The following is a 27,557-nucleotide window of genomic DNA, read 5'->3' on the forward strand; positions in this document are numbered from 1 at the left end:
ACTTTTGTTGCATTAAGGGGAGCTCATGTCTCATTCGGAGGTCTGAGCCCCCCCTGCCTCCCATAATTCGCACACTGTCCAGGCATGTGGGTTGGTGGTGCAGGTGGCTGCATGGCTTGATAGATCTAAACTGCTGCAGGAGGCTGACCAGGCCTGTAAACTTAAACATAGCCTTGACTGTTATAGAGGCCCGGGATAATTAAGGGCCATTACACTTGGGCCACGTGGGACCCATCCTGTGAAATTGTGCACTTTTTTTGTTAAAGCAGTAATTGTCTTTTTTTTGTAAGACCTTGAACAAATTTCAAAGTTGTATGGGACTTCATGAGATTTTAAATGTAGCTAGTATTATATACATAAAAAAATGTGATGTGTCTCAAAACTGTGCTGTCAACAGGCTCATATAGTATTTTTGTGTGTTTTTTTTTGTACTCCCTGACGAAGGCCATGCAGCCGAAACGCGTCGTTTAAAAAAAAAACGTTGTTTCTATTGAACATGCCATACTAATAAAGGCATTTTAATTAATTATATGAAGAGTGCCTTGGTCCTCCTTTCTTTTTGAGGCTCATATAGTATGTTGTAAAATGTCCGAAGGGCATTTATGGTTTATCAAATGTATGCCCCAAATGAGTTTGTCTTGTGTTTATTTTAGTTTTAAAACTGGGATCACAAAGTGTTCTATTAAGTGCCATAAATATTATAAGTTGTATTCTATAAACATTAGTTTGTGTTTATTCAGGACTCTCTCCCACAGTGTGAACTATGAAAAAAATGTGTAACAAGTTATTATAGGTAGCAATTAATCCAACCGTTTGTATGATTCATAAAATATTATGTTTGCGTGTCTATCAATCAAATAACTGTTTTTATTCATTATTTTGTATCGTCCTGCGAAATATCCTTTAAAGCGCTATTGCGCTGCTCTTCGACCACTGCGCCTACTTGGATGGCTGGGAATGGTGGTAGTGGTGACGGGGGCTGCTGCATTGCTGCTCTTTTTATATTTGGAAACTCCGAAAGAATCTCAGCTGGCTTTCATGTGCCGCCTTCGTCCAATAAAACAGAAGAGGGCCTGCCTGCAAATCGTCTAATCTTGGGCGAGGTGTCAATCATGTTCATTCAGTGGTTGAAGTGCGGGTTTTGGTAACCGCCTCCTTTTACGCTTGGAAGGGAGACGAAGGGGGAGCTTTCTTCAGATCAAAGGCTGGTGTGGCGCTGTTGCCGTAGGATGTGCAGAGTGCAGCCTGCTGCTTTCTTTACGGACGCTTCTTGTATCGTCTGGATATCGCTGATTTCTGGATTATAAATACATTTGATGGTTTTCAATCCCAACTCAATGCAGAGAAATGGGTAAACTTCACTCGAAACATGGTAAGATATGATGTTTTACCGAAAAATGCCACCCCAAATCGTTGATTTGAATGCTCACTTGCGGTAATACTTTTGAGTAATGCCTATCTTTATGTTCTCTGTTTCTCTCGACAATTGTCCCGAAAAGCTGCGATTTGTAAACCGAGGGAAAGTCCGGAGGGTGAGTAGCCCATAGGCCTACACTTAGGACAGGCTATACATTTGTTGTCTATATTTTATTATATTTGTTGAAAATATACATTGTTAAAAATATGTCCAGTCTATCATTCCATTTATCCATGCACCAATAATGACCGACTCCTTGACAACATCAGACGAAGTCAAGAAAATTATGAAAAAAGCACAATGCTGAATAAATATGTTACATCGTAACCTAATCGTAACATGTTGTTTACATTGCAATAACGCACCTTTTATGTTGATTTCAGGCGACAGTTTTGTAGTTAATGCCTGTTTGGCAAGGAAAGGAATTGACGATTGGCTCGTGAAACAGAAATACTATTGCACGGGTTCGCGGCTTGAGCAACAGGACTGTCACCACACGAATAAGTGCGGCTTGTCTACTAGGGTAAGTAAAAATAAAAAAAAGTTTAAATAAATTATTATGATTTCAAAAACAAGATTGTTCATCTCAGTTTGATGTTGATACAATGAAGCCTGGACGGTCCTAACTTTCTTAGCTTCCCTTTCGAGGTTTAGCCAAGGCTGCATTTATTTTTACTGGTCTAAAGTTTAACTGAGTTTATCGGTTGTTTCGAATTAAGTTCATTAAAAAAAATACAACGAACGATAATACCTGATAAATAGCCGACCAAATCTTCAGATGTTGCCTGCTTAATTTTTCTCAATTCTGCTTTTGACATAGACCTATTCAATGACTTTCTCAAGAAATGTTTCTTATTTCTATTTTTTCTGTGCATCATGCAGAAGTTGAAAAGAGAACCAGAAATGTTGTAAAAAGAAAGTAGCTGTGTGTTTAGGTATAGGCTAGTTGAGGGAAAGTTATAGGCTAGACTAATCTCAATGAAAAAATGGTAAATTATTGATAATAAAAAGCTGACATCACGGATAGTTTGCATATGTATTGTTTTGTTTGTTTAGATAATCGTTATTTGCTTTGTTGGCTAGACAACATAGATAGACATTGACTCTCATGACTCTCTCATCCAGAAACATGGAAATGATTGAATGCAGTGGCACATTAGAAGTCTCATGCAGGTGTGGCAAGATAAAAGCTGCTATTTAAAATTATTCCTCTTCTTGATCTGTGAAATTCTTATCAGTGTGTTCATTTCATTCCATTGCAAACAGTTTGTAAGGATGTTGTGATTCTGGAGAATAAAAGTGCGACATGTTAACACAATGACATGGCTGTTGACAGTACACACTTGGCCCCATATACATGATAGACCAAATATTTAACAGGGAAAACATTGTAGAATTGTGTTTAAAACTCTCTCTATTAACAAATATCTTTCCCAGAGCACTTTTCAGTCTTTCAGCCATGTTTGTTTCAACATACACTACAAAACAGCATATTCTGGTACAACTTTTTACAAAAGGAGCCCTGACTTGCTACACACGGCTTGCGTTGGTAACTGTCTTATCAGACACTTTTGGTGCATGGGAACAAATGTCACACCACCAAGAACAGATGCTGCTAAAGTTTATACTCTAGGTAATAGATCACGGCTGAGTTGAAAGCATTGCAGTCTGACAGACTGGTGACAGGGCTGCATTGTAAGGCTAGGATAGAGGTGGTGGAGGTCATGTCTGTTTCAGCTTTGTCATCCCGGTAAACACACAGTGGTTGTATCCCAAATAGCACCCGATATCCTATATAGTGCACTACTTTTAACCAGAGCCCTCTGGTCAAAAGTAGTGCACAATATAGGGAATAGGGTGCCATTCGGCACGTAACCTGTGTTGTTGTCGAGAGGAGAAATTCTTTTTTGGAAAAGCTTCAGAGGAGCCGGGTGTAAGCCTCTGGTTAGGGATGCTCACTTCTCAAAGGCAGCATTTTTGAGGATTGAGAGCTCATCAAAAAATCCACCAGGACTTTTCCACTTCTCAGCTACTGAGCTCACTCAGCCCACTGGAACAGAGGGAAGCTAATGCACTCTGTCCAGCAAAGTGGCCATCATGTTGTGACCACAGACATACCACCATTAGGATGTTTACATGCTACATTTCATGCTGCAGTTGCGTTCAATGAGAATCATGTCACACTATTTCATGGACCTTGCATTTCTAGTGACCTGCTCATGCTTGTGTGCATGAAAAGCCTTGTGTTAACTGAATGAGAGGTGTTCTAACCGTTTGTTGTTTCTCTGGTTGGATTATCCCAAGCATGTATTACCTCAGCACTTTGAAGCTTTGGCAATGCACACAAAGCAATGTATCTAAACGGAATCTTTCATGTGATTGCATATGCCTCGTTTTGTGTTGCTTCTTATGATTGATCATTATCTTGTCATTATCATAAGGAAGTGACCGATAGCAGCGCATACCAGACCAGTCTGGTTCATTTCATTTAAATGTGTCTGGTATGAGGAAGACACAGAGATATGCTGGTGAGGAGCCAAGTCAAGGACTCCTTCAGGGAGTGACAATCATCACGCTGGCAAAATATCTTGATCAAAGTCCAACCTGTGTCTAAAGTACAAAGTTGTTGTGAAGGTGTGAGGCTCTGTTAGCCCAGGGAGGGATACGAGAAAAGCAGCGGGCTGAGATTTATGACTTATGCCCAGTTTGTATTGACGTGCGAGTGATCAAGTGTAGCACTGAGTGCCGTGATGGGGTCAGCCTCAGGTCTGCTTGTTGCATGCACATGGTGTCAAAGCCACTAAGCCTGACATGCTGTCAGGCCTCTAATAAACATCTTCATATTGTAATTGGACCCTCCTTATGACATCATCATCGGGGTAGGAAGTGGTTCGGTGTTCTGTTCCGTGTAGTGTAGCAGCCCTCTGGGCACAGTTAGGGTATCCATGGGACCTCTTCAGTTTAGCAGACTCACCAGAGGGCATTGTGGGATACATGTGAAAGGGTGGGATTGTTTTGTGGAGCTCTTTTTCATTCCCCAGATGGTGTGAAGTGATATTTGGCCAGGATGGAAAAGGAACCCCGCTGAAAAAGTTGGATGGTTTTGAACAATTTGGGCTCGCAGAGTTTTCTGTTTTATAAATTATTCACTTCTATGTGCCTAATGGCTTTCACAGCGCTGCGGGAAAATTAATAGAATAAGACGAAATGTGTTCCTGACATCTATATATATATATATATATATATTATTATTATTTTTTCTTCCCTTCAACAAAGTAGTCTTTCGAACCTGAATATTTCATTGTAAAGTTTTGAATATTTTGTTTGCTTGCTTTGACATGGCAGTTCATGTGTTTATTTAGGGACCATTTGGCATTGTAGATTTTTTTTTAAACATTTTAAAATGGCTAAGTATGACAATGCTTGAAATTACATTATATTTTTTTAAATAGTGAGATATTTACTAGCGTATATCTTTGTAAATGATCTATAACTTAACCTTATCATGAAGCATTAGCATTACAAAACTTGAGAGAAAGTTTGTGGAAGTTACTGCTTTCCATAAGTCGTAGTAAATACCCTAACCCCATAGCATTGTCAAATGAAAAGGGGCTAAAACCTTAGCTAGGTGAGAATGCAATGCAAACAACCCTCTTAGCCTTTTAAAAGCAGCCCATGTTGTATAGGATACATATACTTTATAGGCCGTGTTCTTTTTGCCTCCCGGCTGAACTGGGGTCCTGGAGAATGTGGGTCAGATGGTGGCAGCAGCGGGGAGTCTGAGACTGGAATTCATTTGATCTGAAACCTCCCAAACTAAACTATCATATTCTTGAAAGGAGAGAGGGGATTACTGCCATAGCCTACCTCCATTAAAATGAAATGCCCATATATGGAACATGTTTGTTTTGTAGAGCTGATTATATTAGCACGGCTGTTATCATTGGTTGAGGTATATATGCATTGAGTTGTGGTAGGGGGAGAGATCGGAAGAGGAGAGACCCCAGAGTCAACTTTTCTTACATATAGATTTAGTGCATATAGATGATTTTAACTCGTTCGTATGTATTATTTGAAATCACAATGTAAGTTAAGTTATTTTATGTGGAACTGACCAGTAAGGACAGCTGGTATTGCCATGTGAGGTCCACAACAGGTGAGCTGGGTACATGTTCTCTCCAGACTATGGCCCTTTAAAGATAGAATCCACATTAGGGGAAACAGCGCCACTGTTTGCCCCAGGGCCTTTGTTATTGTTTTTGTTTTGTTGACAAACGGAGGTGAGCAGCATCCAAATGAAATGAGCAGTTTGGGGGGGAAAAATTGCAGTACTTAATCTGCAGTTCTATCGCACATGCAATAATGTCTGAGGGGGAAAAAACTGTTTGTTCTTTGCAGTAACTTCTTTGTTGTGTTATCCCAAACAGATGTCAGTTTCACCACTAAGGATTCCAGCTTTAATTCTGACTCTAAGCACAGTTTGTTTTTTACTATGCTGTTTTTATATCTCCCATAACGTTTTGTAATTTAGATGATTAAGAAGTAGAGAAGTCAACAGTTTATGATTTGGCAGTTCCAATGCCTGTCTGGTCTGGTTTGTTGGGTCTTAACAAGTCTCTTAGCCCGGGTGTTGAAGGTCTCCTGCCCTCCCCAGTCTTCTCCTGTCCTCTTCAGGCAGTGTTATGAGTTGTACCCTAAGCCAGCGGTCTGTCTAGGGAATTTGCAATGTGCTGAAAGTAAATTGCAAAGAATTCATTTGATGATTTGTTAAGGCTTTTTCCCCCACACAATTGCCAAGTAACTTTCCTCCTCCCTAAAGCCCCCTCCCCCATCTCAGCTCTCTCCTTTCCTATTTTCCCTCTCAGGCTCCATCTGTTTCTTGTGTTTACCCTGTGGCCTTGCCTGGTTGTTGCTGATGAAATTAGACTGCATTTGAAGTGGGCCAGGGAGGTGGATATATAGAGGCCCCCTCTGTGAGACCTAACCCTCTGTGTAGTAAAAGGAAGCCCCCAGTGATGCTACTGCTGGAGTCGCCAAACCCCTGCTCTGAGCTGACAATTCCAAAGCACATTTTCAAAACCTTCCATCTAAGGCTTAGGTTCTAAACCCATACAAAACTGGGACAAAATATCTTAAGGTACATCTGACAACTAACAGCACTCTGAAATGAATCTCAGAGTAGAACTTCTGCCCAAATCCCTGTGTTTCTCACTGGGTGCCAGTGCTCTGATTTTTGAAGTAAAGCTTTTAAATGTGCTACCCTCAGCCTCTGAGTCTGATAAAAGACATGGCAGTTCTGGGCTTCTTTTCTTTCTTCTCCTGTAGTGGTTTTTTATTGTCTTCACAAAAGCACAGGGTCCTTGTCTCAGCGGTGAATGCACCTTTCAAATGCAGACTCCTCTCTTCCTTTCTCGCTTTATGTCCTCTCTCTCTCTCGCTTTCTGTCCTCTCCCCATGCCCGTGCTGTTCCCACCAGCTGTCTCCCTGCGTGCTGTGAGGTGACAGTGTGTCATATGCCCCTCTCCCACCAGACCGTACCTCTCCACACCCCCCTGGTGTTGGCCTTTGGAAAGGCTGGGAGAAGTTTGGAGTTGTGGTCCATGAAAAGAAAGTGTTTGCCTTTGGGGAGAGGGCTAGGGAGTAGGGGTACATGCACATGGCTCTGTGTTATTCCAATGAGAATAGAATAGAAGAGGGAAGAGGAAGTCTTGGGTTGTCGTTTACGTATCTGGGGGACTGGGAGGGAGAGGAGATGCAGGTGTCATTAATGTCACTGCCCCAATCGTGTGTCACAGATTATATAGCTGGAGGAATTTCACCCTATGTGACAATGTGAAGCGGATAACCCTCATTGGGTGTTGTGAAGGGGACTGCCAGAAATGGTTTTGGTGAAAGGAGATGATAATGATATGCTAAATGAGTTAGAAATAATAATAATACACAAACATTAGAACTGTTGGCACTGTTTACAACTTTCTGTTGTGTGTTATGATACATCTCACATGGTTCGCCATTCATTTTAGGTTGAGTATCTTCACAATATTGTTCATTTGTCTCAGTTTATTGTTGGGTTCCATGTCTGTGTGATGTTTTGATCTGATTCTTTATATGTGTAAAAATAGTGATTTGAGCATGTGAGTTATGGGGGTGTGCAGGGGGGACGGCATGAGAAGTGTATGAGGATGCGCGTGTGTCTGGGATGGGCTGTCCGGATGCACTCAGGAGATCAAAGCAGTCCCTGGAATGTGCTCTGAATCCCCAGGGATTAGCAGCTGAGATTTGGGCTTAGTTTCTCCAAATATCTGCTCACTGTGGAGCTACAAATATCCCAGGATCAATTGTAAGTGTTTATCTTCTCCTCTCTGTTCTCTTATGATGCTTGGCTTTCAGTAGGAGTTGTTTGTATGTTCAGTATGCCAATAGAGATACTTTTTTTGGTGTAATTTTAACACTATGGACCACTGATAGATATTAGTGCTTTTTTCTCTTTGCCTTTTGGTTTGTGACAGAGTTTATAGTTTCCGGTTTTGAGATGGCTTTTCAAATTGATGAGTGTGTGCATATTAAGTATCAGTGAAAGGTCTAATTAGCAGATTAACCATCTAAATATAGAGCTAATCACGCTGACATCATCACGCTGAGATGCTTGCTTTTCTTTATCCTTTTGATGCGTGGATGCATCAGACACAGAACAACAGATCTAGAAAGTAGATGTAGGATCTTAATTTGAGCCAGTTTCCTACAGCAGGAAAAGAATCCTGCAGCAAAATGAAATGTGGAATATAATTCATGGATTTTTTTTTTAGGAGTTGATACATTTTTCATTAGGGATAATCAAGTCTGAAATTTCAAAATGGAAATGACAATTTTTTTAGAAGCATTTTAAAAACTCAAATACACTACAAGTTTGCATTTCCTGCTTTGCAAACGAGTGATCAAATTCAGATCCTACATCTATCTGTAAGCTATATCCCCATTTTTGTTTTCCACTGGCTGATTGAAAAGGGATGGTCACAGAGAGTGTTGGTAGTAATGGATGTTATATGGGACAGGAAGACTTGGTAAAGATGGCGCGTGTGAGGCAGGACCATGTATAGGCTGAGTGGGAGAGAAGGAGAGGGGGAGATTGAGCGGGAAAGAAACTCCTGTAGTGGCGTTGAGTTCCGCTGAGCATTCCATGTGAAGCTCAGTGCCCGTTTTAATCACACACTTAAAAGGCTCTGCCGAAGTGGGCCGTTTTTAAGCGTTTAAACCCTGAATAATTCTCTCGTTTGTTTGTGGTCCCCCAGTGGGTTGCGCTCCGGCCCATGTAGTAAGCACTGAATAATTTGACTGAGCAGTCAAAGTTGCTGCATGTATACAGCTGTTATAAATAGGACAAGATCATCATCTGAATAAAACAGCAAACACACACACACACAGTCAGGCACACACATAGACAGGCGCATACACACACACACAGTCAGGCGCATGCACACACAGACACGCAGTCAGGCACACACTCTCTCAAAATATTTGTTTACTTGTTGATTTAGGATTAGTAACAGCCAAATACCAATTTAGTCTACTTTTACATTTGCATGTTTTCATTAGTAGGATGACACCAATGATGGTCTCCCGTCTACAACTCTTGGAGTCGTTACTCTCTGCTTCAGACACAGGATGACTACTAGAATCCTGTGGTCACTTGAGTGACACTGAGATGGAACAGAGGAAGTGGGGCATAGATAAACATTAAACAGCTCTGGGACCATTGTGGCCTCCTCCTGACAGCCAGCGTGGGACGTAGGCCCTTTCCATGGCGCCTGGGCCCTTCCCATGGCGCCTGGGGCCCAGGGTGTGTATTTGGGCCTGGATTGTCTGTTAGGGGATGTTTTCGGTCTGGGCTGGAGGGAGCTGGCATGGGTTAGAGGTGGCCTGGATTGTCTGTTAAGGGGATGTTTTCGGTTGAGAGAAACTCAAAAACAGGACAGGAGCAGGGGGGCCCAGCTGTAAAGGAAGGCCCTGCTGCTCTCCGGTGTGTTTATGCTCCACAGGTGCCTGAGTGAGGCCCAGAGAGGTGGACTTTACCCCACATCACAGCCTGTCAGGGAGGAGTCCCTGAAGGCCCATTTAACCTGGCTGTTAACCTTAAACCCATTACTCATGCTCAACACAGGCAGAGGAACCTCAACCGGAAGAGTGCTTAACCAGAGATGGAGTTGGTCTGTGTGAACTCTGAATGGAACAATGTAAAGTGGCCACAGGCTGTCAAGTGTTTAACTGTGGCTACTGGTTTGTGGGGGTGCGTGGCTGGTTGGTTCTTCATCCATGGTCTCTGATTATATTTTCCAGATTTGTTTTTGTTGGTTTGTGTATGCATGTGGTATATCTGTGTGGATGATGAGGGCAGCTGGGGGAATCTCCTGAGGGCTAATGACAGTGCTCAAGGGACAGGGATGAGTGTGTAGGAACATCCAGGGGCCTGAGCTGTAGGCCTCCCCAACAGGCAGATGTTAACACATGCCTCACTGTCTTGACTCAGATACCCCATTTCAACTCTAATAGCACAACTGTAATTACTGAACACTGTAACATCTATGGGTCATTTCCACTCCAGAAGCTTCAGTGTTCTTCTAGCTGAAGTCTGCCCAGACATTGGACTGTGATGGGCCTAGCTTAAGTGTACCCAGCCATTGGACTGTGATGGGCCTAGCTTAAGTGTACCCAGCCATTGGACTGTGATGGGCCTAGCTTAAGTTGTATCCCTCTCTGAGGTACACCTGGGGCAGATGGAAATACTGTTTCAAATGCAGTGTGTCGTTCACCACCTCCTGAGTGACCTATCTATGTGAAACGGTTCTGCTTTAACTTTCTGCTGCACTATCAGTGGAACCTCACAGATTTTGAAATCTGTGAGTGAAATACAGGGGTTGCCTGAAGGGGGTGGAAGTGGAACAAACTGACTGTGCCGATTCATATTTGATGCTTCAAAGCCAATCCGCCTGTATGCCGTCGGTGTGATACTTTCACTTGAGATTATGAAGCCACTGCTAATGCTACACATTTCCCAAGATCTTTGAAACCAACAAAAGTGAGCGGTTCAATGACAGTTCTGGATTCTGTGAGTGGGGTGTTCAGAGATTTTGTTTTGTTCCTGATTGGTTTGTCACTGTGTGCTTGCAGGGGATTCAGTCAGGCACGAGCGTGAACAACATGCTCCACCAAAGTTCATTATCATGACTGACAGCTAACCCTGACCGCTAGTTCTGGTTAGAACTATGAATAGAAACCCTTAAACCTGCCACTGGCACCAGAGTGCTCTCTGGAGTTGGAAGGGCTTATTTCTGCCCCTGTGTTTATTTGCTAAGTTGAGAAGTTGTCTGTAATTAGAAATAATGTTTGTGTAAAGTTTAAAGCTCAAAATGAGAGAGTTACATATGACGTGGACTAGGGAGGGTGTCTGACTGGGCTGAAAAGGTCCTCATAGGCTCTAATAAAGTCTGTGTGCTCTAAGGTGTGGTGACTCTGTCTTCCAGGTCTCTGGGTTCCTTCTCATGTAAACCTTAAAGTGTTCACCTAAACCTTATTCCACCTTTGTCCTAGGTTTAAAAACTAGACACAGCTATCTGGAAGTGGCGGTGAATGGTCCCTTTAGAAAATGGCTTGGGACATTGAAAGAAGGGCAGTCTGAAGGGCAGTCTGAAGGGCAGTCTGAAGGGCAGTCTGAAGGGCAGTCTGAAGGGCAGTCTGAGTCTGAGGGCAGTCTGAAGGGCAGTCTGAAGGGCAGTCTGAAGGGCAGTCTGAAGGGCAGTCTGAAGGGCAGTCTGAAGGGCAGTCTGAAGGGCAGTCTGAAGGGCAGTCTGAAGGGCAGTCTGAAGGGCAGTCCGTGCAGGTGTAGGCCCAGATGTCATTTCCTGACAAGGTAGAGAACAGAGGTGTGTTTAGCTGGATATCTCCCCTGTGCTCTGTCTGTGGTGAGAGGCTGAAGTGCCTGTCACTTTCTACTTCCCCTGAGGGCTGTAGACCCCCTCCCTCCCTCCCGGCGTCTGAACCCATACATACCCCTACAGCACCGTCTCCTAAACCAACTCATGATACTTCAACTAATTACCCAGACCTCCTAGACACACTGTGTCAAGCCCTCTGGAACGCATACAGCTCTCGCTCTCTGCTGCTGCTTGGCAGGATAGCTAGATGGTTCCAAAGAGCTCCATCATTTCCTGTGTGGAGATGAGAGTTATGTGATTGCAGTTTTATCCCCCAAACGACCTTCAAACAGAGATGAGGTGTAACACTGTCTCTGCTGCCTATACGGCTCCTCTCCCCTCATCTCTTCCATTCTTAAGAAATGTGCTCCACTTCACTCTGCATTCAAAGACAAGGGCTATAACATAGTGATTTGCTACTCTTGGCAGACTGGGCCACCTGTAAATCAAGGCCAAGTGACAAGCAGTCTCCATTCCTTTCCAATCCCGGCTCCCCCTGGGAATGGAGGCTTTCTCCCAGAGAGGGTTCATCATGGCTGGGCTGGCTGGCGGAGAATGTGTTAGAGAGAGAGAGTGAAGAACAAACACCATTGTAAATACAACCCATATTTATGTTTATTTATTTTCCCTTTTGTACTATTTGCACATCGTTACAACACTGTACATAGTGCTAATATGACATTTGAATTGTCTCTGATTCTTTGAAACGTTTGTGTAATGTTTACTGTTCATCTATTTCATAAACATATGTTTCCCATGCTAATAAATCCCATTGAATTGAGAGGGAGAGAGCAGTCCACCTGGAGTTCATATGGTCTATCTACTGTATCTCCATGAACACCTTCTATGCTGCTGGGCTGGGGGGAACCAACTGCAGAATAACATGAGCTTTAAAGACCCTTGATCATGCAGCCATTTTCTCCTCTCTGTGAGACACTCGTTTGATAAACAGCCTGATAAAAGCTAATTGGTGTGGTTACATATTTTTCAAAGCCCTAATAAATACCTTGCTTTATGCCTTGAGAAACAGGCAGGTTACAGTGGTGTGTGTTGCTGAAGGGGTTAGCAAGCTGGCAGAGCTGTAAAAGATTATCTTTGCAGGTGTAAAGGTTTTGTAAATGGGTTATTAAAGCGTTGGCTAACTTCACACATGAACCACAAAGAGGGAAGGAGGGAGATTAGCTCAAATCAGCATGTTTCTGAAGTACAGAAATGAGGGCTGTAAATCTCCACTAATATTCTACTGAGCCTTTTAGGGGGAAGCCTTTGATGTGGATGAGGTAATGTGACCAGCAATGTTAATCTGACTTCGTGAAAATGAATGATGGGCAGGTTGTGTACAATCAGACTATAACAGCCAGAGCCAGTCATTAGGGGAGGAGTCTTCTGGGGGGCTGTCAACAGAGCTGGATTCATGCAGACAGGCACACATGCAAGCAGGCACGCCAACGCTCATGCACACACGCACACAATTTTCTCTCTCCAGGCCCATGAGTTAAATCTGGGATCCAAAGGCATCACATTCGGCTATGTTATGCAGTTGGTCTGCACAGACACACCAAATGTCACTAAACATACCAGCATGAATCCATGAGGTTGTAGGAGCTGTGGTGTCCAATCACAGACCTTTTTCCCCCTTCCCAGTGTTTGCGAGAGGAGCGAGCTGTCTGTGTGACCTGTCCAGTTAACTAGAGATAAGATGGTAAGCCCGCTGGCATGCATCCTTCCAGGCCCCTCCACCTCTCCTATCCAGCCCAGCGTAGCCATCACCGAGCCCTGGTGCTGCTCACTGCATACCATACACATCATAAGGCAGCTTCCTCCAAGCTGACTGACTGCTGACGAATCCCCAGCCTGTGGCAATAATTTCCTTCCTGGGTCACAGGCAGGAAGGGAAGACAAGTGGGTGTGCTGCGAGTGAGCAGTGTCAGGCATGGGGCCGCAGAGTCTGCACCGTAACCTCTCCGACTGCAATGAAGGTGTCTGGTCCACTCTGCTCCTTCAGAAGTGTCCAATTAGCCACCGTCATCCTCCGACCGCCTGGCATGGTGTTTCAAACGGGCGACCTGGAGTTCAGTCAGTGAGTTGTAATGGTCCAGTTAGAGTTCAAGGAAACATTCTTTGTTTCCTTGAGGGTTTTATCTGATCAGACAGGACTTGGCTCACAAGTTGAAAAGGACCTCAAGATCAAACCTCGGATTGCCTTGACATGCTTTGATCTCAGCAAAAACATTCAGTTGTGTATCAAATAGCATTGTAAAAGAAAACAGATATGTCTCTTTTCTTGGCATGTCAAACGGCCTCTCCTCTGATTTTATGCAGTTATGCATAATAAAGATCTATGATGTTGGAGTCCGTCCAAGTATCTATGATTTTGGAGGGAACCCAAGAAATACCTCAAAGTAGCATCAGATGTTTTGGCCCGAGAGGATAGGCTCTTCACAGTTGAACAACAGAACAGGTCTCTGGTTCTGGCTCATAGTCCTACATGTAGACACCTACATTATGTTCACTCAACACACACACATGCACACAGAGATGGCTGTTGATCTAACAGATGTGTTGCACAATAATTGTCTGTCTGCTTTCTCCTCCCTGGTAGATGTCTTTGTCTCCTGCCAGGTTTACGGTATATGATTATCTGAGATCTTAATTTCATGTGTGCAAACCGATCCTTTTCGAAGCCATGCTTAGAGGCAGTGCTCCGTTCACTACCTCACAACAACACTTTCTATCTTGGAACCATTTCAAAACGTTCTGTTTTGTCGGTACGTGCCGCCCAGTCTGACTGACTGTTAAATGTCGGGTAGAGACAAGTGAGGAGGAGGAGCGGTTCACATTGGGTCGTGTTCATTATGGCAGCAGAAAACACACATTTGCATTTATTATAGGACAAGTCCATGTAGTTCAACCCCATTTGACTCAGTTTTCAACCTAGTTCGAAGCTGCTGTCGGGTGTCTGATGCCTTCTGTTTTTCCAAACAGTACCACACAATTAAAAGGGTCACTGCACTTTTTAACTCTAATCCAGATCCCCCTTCTCAAGGATATAGTCACAGCACTTCTAACTCTCTAATCCAGATCCCCCTTCTCAAGGATATAATCACAGCACCAGACCCAACCTTTGAACCAGCCTCCAGAGTGTATCAGCTTACTCTGTTGGGGGCGGTGAGGGGAGGGGCATTTCCTCTCCAGGTCCTGCTTCTGTAACACTACACCTTAAGCTCATGTGCAGCCCTAAAACCAATATATGTTTTGTTGTTTTAGTTTCTCAATGTTTTGGCTTTAAAAACAAGCATTTTTAGTTTTATATATATATATATATATATATATCTATATATATATATCAGATGTTAGCAATGGTGTGTGTTTCTTTAGGTTATTCATAACCCTTTCTTGACTCTGACATGTGGCCATGGCTGAGAGGAGCTTAGTTTCTGTAGACCGATATCACCCGGACAAATTTTACACTTAAAACCCCCTTCCTTTTTTAAAACCTGGGCTCCCAAATGGTGCAGCAGTCTAAGGCACTGCATCCCAGTGCTAGAGGTGTCACTACAGACACCCTGGTTCATATCCAGGCTGTATCACAACCGGCCGTGATTTAGAGTCCCATAGGGCGGCTCACAATTTGCCCAGCGTCATCTTGGTTTGGCTGGTGTAGGCCATCATTGTAAATAAGAATTTGTTCTTAACTGACTTTCCTAATTAAATAAAGGTTATATTTTCCTCTTGGTTTTGGGTGAGGCCTATGGGCTGTGATCCTCTGTCTCTCTGTCAAAAGGACCAAGCAGGCCGAACTGACAGACAACCAGAACGATATGGCTACCAACCATTCTCTCGTTCTCCCCTCTCTCGTCTTCCTCACTCTGTCTTCCTCACGTTCCCTAAATGGCCTTCCATGTGTTGTTTCCCCTCCTTGCTCGGCATCGTGGGCCTGTCTTGCTCCAGTCTAAATGTCAGACCTGAAGGTGTTCTCCAGTTCCAGCACTGCCTGGGAGAGCAGAGAAGAGGGCAGCGGGAGGCTCCCAACCCAACGCTTCACTCTCATAATGAGATTTTTCCTGGGTTTTGAAGGAGTGCCAGTAACTAGTAACACTGCTCCCGAGGCCTCTGGCTTGCCTTCACCGAGCCCTGCGCCCTGGCTGGCTGGCGCACGATCAGGGGGAGCTGTCGTCGGCCGCCCGCTTAAATTGTCAGGTAGACAGCGTTGAGACCAGGGCCTTGTAGGACTTTCCACAACCCCACAGTTACACACGTAAACACACACATGGTAGTTACACACGCACTCATACACTGAATGCACTCACAACCACACGGTCACACACACAAACACACACGCACATGCAATTACACACGCACTTATGCACACACACACACAGTCTGTCTGTGAACACAGTGCCTGGGTAAGGCTGGCGGGCCCCCATGGCAACCTCATGCCATAACTTGCCAAACTTCAGTCAGTCTATGATTTGCTCTTCACCCCAGCAGTCAGTGGTTCCTTGGCTCTCTTGGCTCACTTAAACTCTCAATATAACCAATGTTGTTTCTTAAATATTATTATTTGTAAATATGCAAATCAGTGTTTTCCTTTATTTTCCCTTATTCAAATCCATATTTATGTGTCTCATTGACGTGGGTCCGCCATTTTGATTCAAAGGCCAAATCAAACAACCCTAGTAGACGGAGCGGGCAGCCTGTCCAGTACTGATGTAGCTAGCTGGGATGCTGTAATGCAGCATAGTCACACTGTGTTCCTGTCTTATGCTGCTCTAGGAATAAATCACTTTCTGTGAAGGGGCTTTAACAACTTTAAAACACACTGGGGCCATACAATCCTCCATCCTCCAAGCCCAGAAGAGAGAACGCTCTGAAGGGTCTGGCTCCTGTTGAAAGCAAAATGCTTTAACTTTGGATTCCACAGAACATTAAACATCATGTCTGGAAAATTGTTTTTGGTGGTCCCAAGTGTTGGAGGAAAGAGGCTTGTTCATTTAGCTTACAGCGTTTCATTATGCTCTGGAGTAGCGCCCAAATACGTTCTGCAGAGCTGGGAAAGTGACACTTCACTGTAGTCTTTGTAAAACCTTCATAAACACTCCATAACACCAGTCGTGAACACAAAAAAAAAGCCAAATGACCTTTTACACGTACAGTATCACGCAATGTTCATCTGAGCAATTCATTCTCCTCGACTATTTCTCAAATGAGCAGCTGGGCCTTCACTTTTTTTTGTTTTGTATAGAGTTAGACCAGGGAAGCACATTTGATTAGCATATATAGTATGGAAGACGGTTACTGAAAGTATGAACGATACAGGAAGAGGCAGTGTTCATTGAGGTCTACTTGAGATGATCAAAGTGGTGCAGCTCTTGGCCTTGTCCCTGACTCTGTTTGCCTTAAGCTGCACTCCTATTGTGACCCTTGACCCCACATAGGACAAAGGTCACCAGGCAGGCCTGTGATTGGCTCATTGGCCTGACACGACAGGTCAAGATGGATGGCTCTTTTAAGGTCAGCTGATTACCATGCTTATAGCCAGTGGAAAACACGGTCATTGAAGATAAAGGCCAAAGGTTGGATGAACAAAAGATGCAATCACTGAAAAACATTTTAACAATAGTATAAATTCTTCTTTGGTATCGTCTTCTTTGTATTGAAGCCCACATTGGCCCTGAAGCTGAGAGGATGAAACAACTTTGAAGTGTGAATTTTAAAAAATCAGTAAGCATCCTGTGTGAAATCTATCGAGCCAGCCAAGAATCCCCCAATGAACAAGTCCTAAACCTTTTTTAGAACCCCCCCTTAAAGAGGACAGAGGTCACTAGTCAGTATTCGCTAATCCTCAAACCTGGGAGCTGTGGGGTCCCTGTGAGATCCCCAGGAAGAAAAGAGCAGTCAGTCCCACAGTAGAGAGGGGTGCGGGCCCGAGGGGTGCGGGCCTTGGCCAGGTCCTCCATTGATCTAAATGGAGATGCTGAGGTGGCAGGGAGGGGCTGAAGACAATGGAGTGCTCAGTGTGTCACCACCAGAGTCAGAAGTGAGGTTCAGGGGATTAAACTTAATTCTCATAGCGCTGAATAAAGCTGGTCCAGCCCTCTGCCTGCCTGGTGAGGACCTGAGCCTCACTGAAAGTGTTATTGTAGCTCCATTAAAGCTTGCTGACTGGGCCACAACAGGCCCTGGAGCTGCTGGACAAAGAGTGGCCTTAGTGTTCCTTTGGGACAAGGCCATGAAAGAAAGAACGAGAGACATTGTCACTTCACTGCAAAGACCAGAGGAATCTTAAGATGGGGAATTTTGGGCAGTTCTGGTCTGAGTTTAAACATTTGAGTGTTTTGTCGAATTGCCCAGTTCTCCAAACGGCATATTATAAAAAGTAGGAGAGAAAATAAACTTCAAATTATTATTTCTGCCTAGTTCTGTTGTTTCTCTTATCATATTCCTCCTGCCATTTAGCGGTCAGGTCTTTTGATGGGGGGAGGGAGTGGGAGGCAGACGGGAGATGGAGATGGAGGGAGATGGAGGGAGAGTGGGAGATGGAGGGAGATGGAGGGTGAGTGGGAGATGGAGGGTGAGTGGGAGATGGAGGGTGGGAGGGAGATGGTGAGTGGGAGGGAGATGGAGGGTGGGAGGGAGATGGTGAGGGAGATGGAGGGTGGGAGGGAGATGGTGAGTGGGAGGGAGATGGAGGGTGGGAGGGAGATGGAGGGTGGGAGGGAGATGGAGGGTGGGAGGGAGATGGAGGGAGATGGTGAGTGGGAGGGAGATGGTGAGTGGGAGGGAGATGGAGGGTGGGAGGGAGGGAGATGGTGAGTGGGAGGGAGATGGAGAGTGGGAGGGAGATGGAGAGTGGGAGGGAGATGGAGAGTGGGAGGGGAGATGGAGGGAGATGGAGGGGAGATGGAGAGTGGGAGGGAGATGGAGAGTGGGAGGGAGATGGTGAGTGGGAGGGAGATGGTGAGTGGGAGGGAGATGGTGAGTGGGAGATGGAGATGGAGGGTGGGTGGGAGATGGTGAGTGGGAGGGAGATGGAGGGAGGGAGATGGTGAGTGGTGGGAGGGAGATGGAGGGTGGGAGGAGATGGTGAGTGGGAGGGAGATGGAGGGTGGGAGGGAGTGGGAGGGAGATGGTGAGTGGGAGGGAGATGGAGGGAGATGGAGGGTGGGTGGGAGATGGTGATGGTGAGATGGAGGGTGAGGGAGATGGAGGGTGGGAGGGAGATGGTGAGTGGGAGGGAGATGGTGAGTGGGAGGGAGATGGTGAGTGGGAGGGAGATGGTGAGTGGGAGGGAGATGGAGGGTGGATGGTGAGTGGGAGGGAGATGGTGAGTGGGAGGGAGATGGAGGGAGGGAGATGGTGAGTGGGAGGGAGATGGAGGGTGGGAGGGAGATGGTGAGTGGGAGGGAGATGGAGGGTGGGAGGGAGATGGAGGGTGGGAGGGAGATGGTGAGTGGGAGGGAGATGGAGGGAGATGGAGGGTGGGAGGGAGATGGAGGGTGGGAGGGAGATGGTGAGTGGGAGGGAGATGGAGGGTGGGTGGGAGATGGTGAGTGGGAGGGAGATGGTGGGTGGGAGACGAGGGAGGGAGGGAGATTGTGGGAGGGAGACTGGGAGGTGAGACGGAGGGAGACGAGGGAGGGAGAGGTGAGGGTGGGAGACAAGGGGGTGGGAGGGAGACGAGGGAGGGAGGGGAGGGAGTGGGTGGGAGACGGTGGGTGGGAGACAGAGGGTGGGTGGGAGACGGACGGACGGAGGGAGTGGGTGGGAGGGAGGAAGACATGGGTGGGAGACGGAGGGAGTGAGTGAGTGGGGGGTGGGAGGGAGACATGGGTGGGGGGGGAGGGGGAGGAAGAAGACATGGGCGGGAGGGCGGGTGGGAGAGAGACGAGAGAGAGAGAGAGAGGATTTCACCAAATTATAGAAACCCTGCATGCAGAGTTCTGTAAGATTATCCTACCTGTCCAGAGGAAAACTACAAAGAATGCATACAGGGCAAAATTAGGCCAATAATAAAAACTAAAAAAAAAATGTTGGAAACATCTAAAATACAGTGACCCCCTCTCATAGCAATGCCAAGAGCTGAGCAAAGAAAAGAGTCCCCTCATCCAGCTGGTCCTGGGGCTGAGTTCACAAACCTGTTCTACTAACACACTGAAGCCTCGGGACCAGAACATCCAATCAATCAGGATAAACCAAATTACAACACAAACAAAACTACAGTACAAAGTACAGGCTCAGTGAGCACAGCCTTGCCATTGAGAAGGGTAGACACAGGAAAACCTGGCTCCCCATAGAGGAAAGGCTGTGCAACCACTGCACAACAGCAGAACCTGAGACAGAGCTGCATTTCCTGACAAAATGTCAAAAATATACAACAATTAGAGAGTGTCATTTTCCCATATTTAAAACCCCTATTCAAGGTTTCAAAGACCTCTCTGATGAGAATAGGCTACCTGTCCTGTTGGGGGAGGACGCAGAGAGCTGTGGGTTGGCAGCGCACTACATTGCTGCCTGCCAGAAGTTGAGGGACAGTGTCTGACAGACCAATCAACCTGCACATGTACTCTACTGTATACTTATTGTTATTGTTGAATGTCTGGTTATTTGGACACTTGGTTATTGTTGTTACTGTTTTCCCTTTGACCATTTTGATTCTCATTTTTATTTTATATGGTAAATATACAAAATAAGCTTTGGCAATATGTACATTGTTACGTCATGCCAATAAAGTGAATTGAATTGAGAAACAAGGGAGTGAGAGAGAGAGAGAAACAAGGGAGTGAGAGAGAGAAACAAGGGAGTGAGAGAGTGAGAGAGAGAAACAAGGGAGTGAGAGAGTGAGAGAGAGAAACAAGGGAGTGAGAGTGAGAGAGAGAAACGAGTGAGAGTGAGAGAGAGAAACAAGGGAGTGAGAGAGAGAGAGAAACAAGGGAGTGAGAGAGAGAGAGAAACAAGGGAGTGAGAGAGTGAGAGAAACAAGGGAGTGAGAGAGTGAGAGAAACAAGGGAGTGAGAGAGAGAGAGAAACAAGGGAGTGAGAGAGTGAGAGAAACAAGGGAGTGAGAGAGTGAGAGAGAAACAAGGGAGAGAGAGAGTGAGAGAGAAACAAGGGAGTGAGAGAGAGAAACAAGGGAGAGAGAGAAACAGGAGGGAGAGAGAGAAACAGGAGAGAGAGAGAGAAACAGGAGAGAGAGAGAAACAGGAGAGAAACAGGAGAGAGAGAGAGAAACAAGGGAGAGAGAGAAACAAGGGAGAGAGAGAGAAACAAGGGAGTGAGAGAGAGAAACAAGGGAGTGAGAGAGAGAAACAAGGGAGAGAGAGAGAGAAACAAGGGAGAGAGAGAGAGAGAGAGAGAAACAAGGGAGTGAGAGAAACAAGGGAGTGAGTGAGTGAGTGAGAGAGAAACGTGGGAGTGGGAGAGAGAAACGAGGGAGTGGGAGAGAGAAACGAGGGAGTGGGAGAGAGAAATGAAGGAGTGGGAGTGGCAGAGAGAAATGTGGGAGTGGCAGAGAAACGTGGGAGTGGCAGAGAGAAACGTGGGAGTGGGAGAGAGAAACGAGGGACTGGGAGTGGGAGAGAAACGTGGGGGAGAGAAAAACGTGGGAGAGAGAAACGAAGGATGGAGAGAGAAACGAAGGATGGAGAGAGAAACGAAGGATGGAGAGAGAGAAACGAAGGATGGAGAGAGAGAAACGAAGGATGGAGAGAGAGAAACGAAGGATGGAGAGAGAGAAACGAAGGATGGAGAGAGAAACGAAGGATGGAGAGAGAGAAACAATGGAGTGGGAGTGAGAGCGCTGAAAAAAATAATCTTTTTTTTTTTTACTGAATGTATAAAAACATTAAGCAGAGATGCCAAGAGCAGATCCCGGAGTAACCCCAGCATACTAATAATACTGCTGCCATCCATCATCACAGACAACAACCAATTAGCACATTCCTCTTTCCACTGTTCTCATGTTCTTGGCTAATCCCTCCATTTTGTGTCATTCATCAAAAACAGAACATGTTCTGGACTCAGTACTGTGCGTGTGATAGAGTGTACTTTGAGAGTTTGGTTGGAGGGATGTTGCTCATTGTATCTAAAACCCAGCCGCCTTCATTGTTTAATTTCAGAGCACAAACCCTGGTGAGAGAGAGGCTGGAGGAATGTTGATTGAGGGGTGATTTTTCTGGGGTTTATAGGAGGCTGTGGCCTGGGCTGTGGCCTGGGCTGGGTCCTGGGCTGGGGTTACTGTACAGGCCTGGACCTTAATTGTGAAGAGTACTGTAGACCTGGAGCTCTGTGGCTGTGGTGCCAATGCTGGCTACAGTACTACTGACAATTAAGTTGTCAGCTGGCGCTCCAGAGCCCTCCTCTGACCTGAAGAACTCTGCCTGACCTGCAGAGACAGTCCTGACGCCACTTAGGGACAGCCATCCGACTGCAGCTCTCTCTCTCTTTGTCTCCGTCTCTCTCTCACACTCGCACACACACGCGCTACACAGTACAGCTTAATCTGTACAACATTCAGAGCCCCCTGCTGAGGACCTGTAAGTACGAGGCATTCAGAAATGTGCTACAGATGTGTGCTGGCAGCAGGATTTCAGCAGCGTTAAGATATTGAGGTCTCTGAGTGTGTTCTTGTGTTGGCCAGGGATATCTTTTAAAGCAGCGCACACATGGAGAGCCTCTCCTGTTACTTACCCTGTCTGCTGCAGACTGCTCTGCTGGCTGCCTAGCAAAGGCAAAGCAGGGGCTGAGTGCCTAAGCAGCAACACAACACTACTTCATATAACTCTCTCCCCACCGCCCCACCGCCCACTCCCTCCTATCTCCATCTCTACTCTCAATTCTTCCACACAGTCAGTGTCTGATTTTTATCTCCTGGGCTGGCTTCTTTTGGGCCTGACTATATTAGTCTGGGCCTAGTTTAAATAGCAGGCTGGTAAGGTTTCGGCTCCGTGGGAGAGAGAGGAACCTGGCTACATCCTGAGGAGGTTTTAATGATTCAGACAGCCTCAGTCAAGCTGTGTCCCAAATGGCACCCTACTCCATATTTAGTGCACTATGGTTAGTCAGTCAGTCAGTCAGGGATGTGGTGTATACTCCTGAGGTGCGACCCCACTGGGTACACTGCAGAGCTGCTCTACTAGGCTGACTGGGCTAGAATCACAGCAGCTGAACTCTACCTCTCTACTGGATTAAACCCAAATCTCTCCTACACGTTCTCACACTCAAATCCCCCTCTTTAACACAGAGAGGGGAGAGACACAGAGAGCGATACAGAGAGGGGGAGAGATCTGCACAGAGAGAGGGCAGAGACACAGAGCGATACAGAGAGGGGGGAGAGAGCTACAGAGAGAGAGGGGGAGACACAGAGCGATACAGAGAGGGGTGAGAGATCTACAGAGAGAGAGAGAGGGGGAGACACAGAGCGATACAGAGAGGAGGGAGAGATCTACAGAGAGAGAGGGGGAGACACAGAGCGATACAGAGAGGGGGAGAGACGCAAAGAGCGATACAGAGAGGGGGGAGAGATCTACAGAGAGGGGAGAGATCTACAGAGAGAGAGAGGGAGACACAGAGCGATACAGAGAGGGGGAGAGAGCTACAGAGAGAGAGGGGGAGACACAGAGCGATACAGAGAGGGGTGAGAGATCTACAGAGAGAGAGAGAGGGGGAGACACAGAGCGATACAGAGAGGAGGGAGAGATCTACAGAGAGAGAGGGGGAGAGACACAGAGCGATACAGAGAGGGGAGAGACGCAAAGAGCGATACAGAGAGGGGGAGAGATCTACAGAGAGGGGGAGAGATCTACAGAGAGAGAGAGGGGAGACACAGAGCGATACAGAGAGGGGAGAGACGCAAAGAGCGATACAGAGAGGGGGAGAGATCTACAGAGAGAGAGGGGGGAGACCCAGAGCAATACAGAGAGGGGGAGAGAGAGGGGGAGACAGAGCGATACAGAGAGGGGGAGAGATCTACACAGAGAGAGGGGAGAGACACAGAGCGATACAGAGAGAGGGGAGAGACACAGAGAGCGATACAGAGAGGGGGAGAGATCTACACAGAGAGGAGGAGACAGAGCGCGATACAGAGGGGGAGAGATCTACAGAGAGAGGGGAGAGACACAGAGAGCGGTACAGAGAGGGGGAGAGATCTACACAGAGAGGAGGAGACAGAGCGCGATACAGAGGGGGAGAGATCTACAGAGAGAGGGGGAGACACTGAGAGAGCGATACAGAGAGGAGGAGAGATCTACACAGAGAGCGTTACAGAGAGGGGAGAGATCTGCACAGAGAGAGGCAGAGACACCGAGTGATACAGAGGGGGAGAGATCTACACAGAGAGAGGGGGGAGACACAGAGAGCGATACAGAGAAGGGGAGAGATCTACAGAGTGGGGGAGACACAGAGAGCGATACAGAGAGGGGGAGAGATCTACAGAGTGGGGGAGACACAGAGCGATACAGAGAGGGGGAGAGATCTACAGAGCGAGAGGGGGAGACACAGCAATACAGAGAGGGGGGGAGAGAGCTCTACAGAGAGAGAGGGCAGAGACACAGAGCGATACAGAGAAGGGGGAGAGATCTACAGAGAGAGGGAGAGACACAGAGCGATACAGAGAGGGGAGAGACACAGAGCGATACAGAGAGGGGGAGAGATCTACACAGAGAGAGCGGGGGAGACACAGAGCGATACAGAGAGGGGGAGACACAGAGCAATACAGAGAGGGGGGAGAGATCTACACAGAGAGAGGGGAGAGACACAGAGCGATACAGAGAGGGGGAGAGATCTACACAGAGAGGAGGAGACAGAGCGCGATACAGAGGGGGGAGAGATCTACAAAGAGAGGGGGAGACACTGAGAGAGCGATACAGAGAGGAGGAGAGATCTACACAGAGAGCGTTACAGAGAGGGGAGAGATCTGCACAGAGAGAGGGCAGAGACACCGAGTGATACAGAGGGGGAGAGATCTACACAGAGAGGGGGAGACACAGAGAGCGATACAGAGAGGGGGAGAGATCTACAGAGTGGGGGAGACACAGAGCGATACAGAGAGGGGGAGATCTACAGAGTGGGGGAGACACAGAGCGATACAGAGAGGGGGAGAGATCTACAGAGCGAGAGGGGGAGACACAGCAATACAGAGAGGGGGAGAGATCTACAGAGAGAGAGGGCAGAGACACAGAACGATACAGAGAAGGGGGAGAGATCTACAGAGAGGAGAGGGACACAGAGCGATACAGAGAGGGGGGAGAGATCTACACAGAGAGAGCGGGGAGACACAGAGCGATACAGAGAGGGGAGAGACGCAAAGAGCGATACAGAGAGGGGGAGAGATCTACAGAGAGAGAGGGGGAGACACAGCAATACAGAGAGGGGGAGAGAGAGGGGGAGACACAGAGAGCGATACAGAGAGGAGGAGAGATCTACACAGAGAGCGTTACAGAGAGGGGAGAGATCTGCACAGAGAGAGGGCAGAGACACCGAGTGATAGAGGGGGAGAGATCTACACAGAGAGAGAGGGGGAGACACAGAGAGCGATACAGAGAGGGGGAGAGATCTACAGAGTGGGGGAGACACAGAGCGATACAGAGAGGGGGAGAGATCTACAGAGCGAGAGGGGAGACACAGCAATACAGAGAGGTGGGAGAGATCTACAGAGAGAGAGGGCAGAGACACAGAGCGATACAGAGGAGGGGGAGAGATCTACAGAGTGGGGGAGACACAGAGCGATACAGAGAGGGGGAGAGATCTACAGAGCGAGAGGGGGAGACACAGCAATACAGAGAGGGGGAGAGATCTACAGAGAGAGAGGGCAGAGACACAGAGCGATACAGAGAAGGGGGAGAGATCTACAGAGTGGGGGAGACACAGAGCGATACAGAGAGAGGGGAGAGACACAGAGAGCGATACAGAGAGGGGGGAGATCTACACAGAGAGAGCGGGGAGACACAGAGCGATACAGAGAGGGGGAGAGATCTACAGAGAGAGAGGGGAGAAACAGAGAGCGATTCAGAGAGGGGGAGAGATCACAAAGAGAGAGGGGGAGACAGAGAGCGATACAGAGAGGGGGGAGAGATCTACAGAGAGAGAGGGGGAGACACAGAGCGATACTGGGTGGGGAGAGATCTACACAGAGAGAGGAGGAGACACAGAGAGAGAGGGGGAGACACAGAGAGAGCGATACAGAGGGGGAGAGATCTACAGAGAGAGAGAGAGAGAGAGGGGGGAGACACAGAGAGCGATATAGAGGGGGAGAGATCTACAGAGAGAGAAGGAGGGAGACACAGAGCGATACAGAGATGGGGAGAGATCTGCACAGAGGGAGGGCAGAGTCACAGTGATACAGAGAGGGGGAGATCTACACAGAGAGAGGGGGAGACACAGAGCGATACAGAGAGAGGGGAGAGACACAGAGAGCGATACAGAGAGGGGGGAGAGATCTACAGAGAGAGGGGAGAGACACAGAGAGCGATACAGAGAGGGGGAGAGATCTACAGAGAGAGGGGGAGACACAGAGCGATACAGAGAGGGGGAGAGATCTACAGAGAGAGGGGGAGACACAGAGCGATACAGAGAGGGGGAGAGAGCTACAGAGAGAGGGGGGAGACACAGAGCGATACAGAGAGGGGGAGAGATCTACAGAGGGAGAGGGGGAGTCACAGAGCGGTACAGAGAGAGGGCAGAGACACAGAGCGATACAGAGAGGGGGAGAGATCTACACAGAGAGCGATACAGAGAGGGGGAGAGATCTACACAGAGCGATACAGAGAGGGGGGAGATCTGCACAGAGGGAGGGCAGAGTCACAGAGTGATACAGAGAGGGGGAGAGATCTACACAGAGAGAGGGGGAGACACTGAGAGCGATACAGAGAGCGGGGAGCGTCACAGAGAGCGATACAGAGAGGGGGAGAGATCTACAGAGAGAGAGGGGGAGACACTGAGAGCGATACAGAGAGGGGGAGAGAGATCTACAGAGTGAGAGGGGGAGACACAGCGCGATACAGAGAGGGGGGAGAGATCTACAGAGAGAGAAGGGGAGACACAGAGCGATACAGAGAGGGGGAGAGATCTACAGAGAGAGAGGGGGAGACACAGAGGGAGGCGAGATCTACAGAGAGCGATACAAGGAGGGGAGAGATCTACACAGAGAGAGGGGGGAGAGATCTACAGAGAGAGGGGGAGACACAGAGAGCGATACAGAGAGGGGGAGAGATCTACACAGAGTGGGGGAGACACAGAGAACGATACAGAGAGGGGGAGAGATCTACACAAAGAGGGGTAGACACAGAGAGCGATACAGAGGGGAGAGAGATCTACAGAGAGAGAGAGGGGGAGACACAGAGCGATAGAGAGGGGGAGACACAGAGCGATATAGAGAGGGGGAGAGATCTACACAGAGAGGGGGAGACACTGAGAGAGCGATATAGAGAGGGGGAGAGATCTACACGGAGAGACAGAGCGATACAGAGAGGGGGGAGAGATCTACAGAGAGAGAGGGGGAGACACAGAGAGCGATACAGAGAGGGGGAGAGATCTACAGAGAGAGAGGGGGAGCCACAGAGAGAGCTAGTAGCTCCACATGGACTAGATCAAGCAGCTTAGGTGTTGTTTTAGTGGTTTTTGATTTGATTGCTGTGTTTATCATGTAGTTAGTGTATGTCTAGGTTTATATCTGTGTAGTCTTATGGTATGAGAGTGTTTTCAGTAGTATATGTGTCAATGCCAGAGAGAGAGCTTTTTCTGATGTGTGTGTGAAAGAGAACTCTCAGATCAGGGGTGTGTGTGTGTAATGGTTATTGGGCCAGATAACTGTAATGCCACAGAGACACCTGAGTTGGCATTTTCCATGGTGAAGCCCTGTGCTCACATATCACGCAGTCCCATTGGTATGCACTCACAGACACGGCTGCCAGGAGAGGGGCTCGGGTGGACTGAAAAAACAATCCCACCAGCGTATCGCTACCCCCAATGACGATAGACCCCGTCACGGAAATAACCTCACAGACAACCCACAATTCCCCACAGGAAGAGTGTGATTGTGACCAGTGATTTGAGGCCGTCCAGTACTGTGTGTCAGTGACAGTCAGTCATACGCTCACTCTGTTTAGATTCTTCAATTACAGTACTGTCTTCTCTAACTTTCTGGTTCTGCTCAGCTTCAACTCAGTTGTCAAGCG

The 27,557-nt window shown here is 47.2% G+C and overlaps 1 protein-coding gene across 1 annotated transcript in view; it reads left to right on the plus strand.

The window, feature by feature from the left end:
• Positions 1-1,158: 1,158 nt before the first annotated feature.
• The window catches only part of LOC112249356 (protein naked cuticle homolog 1-like), a 42,152-nt gene continuing 15,753 nt past the window's right edge, over positions 1,159-27,557 (plus strand). The window contains exons 1-3 of the mRNA XM_042321199.1: positions 1,159-1,372; positions 1,500-1,532; positions 1,801-1,940. Of these exons, the coding sequence (XP_042177133.1) occupies positions 1,348-1,372; positions 1,500-1,532; positions 1,801-1,940 (198 nt within the window). The 5' untranslated portion in view covers positions 1,159-1,347. The remainder of the gene's footprint in view (positions 1,373-1,499; positions 1,533-1,800; positions 1,941-27,557) is intronic.

Source organism: Oncorhynchus tshawytscha, linkage group LG04 (assembly GCF_018296145.1).
Source record: "Oncorhynchus tshawytscha isolate Ot180627B linkage group LG04, Otsh_v2.0, whole genome shotgun sequence".
NCBI classification, from domain to species: domain Eukaryota; kingdom Metazoa; phylum Chordata; class Actinopteri; order Salmoniformes; family Salmonidae; genus Oncorhynchus; species Oncorhynchus tshawytscha.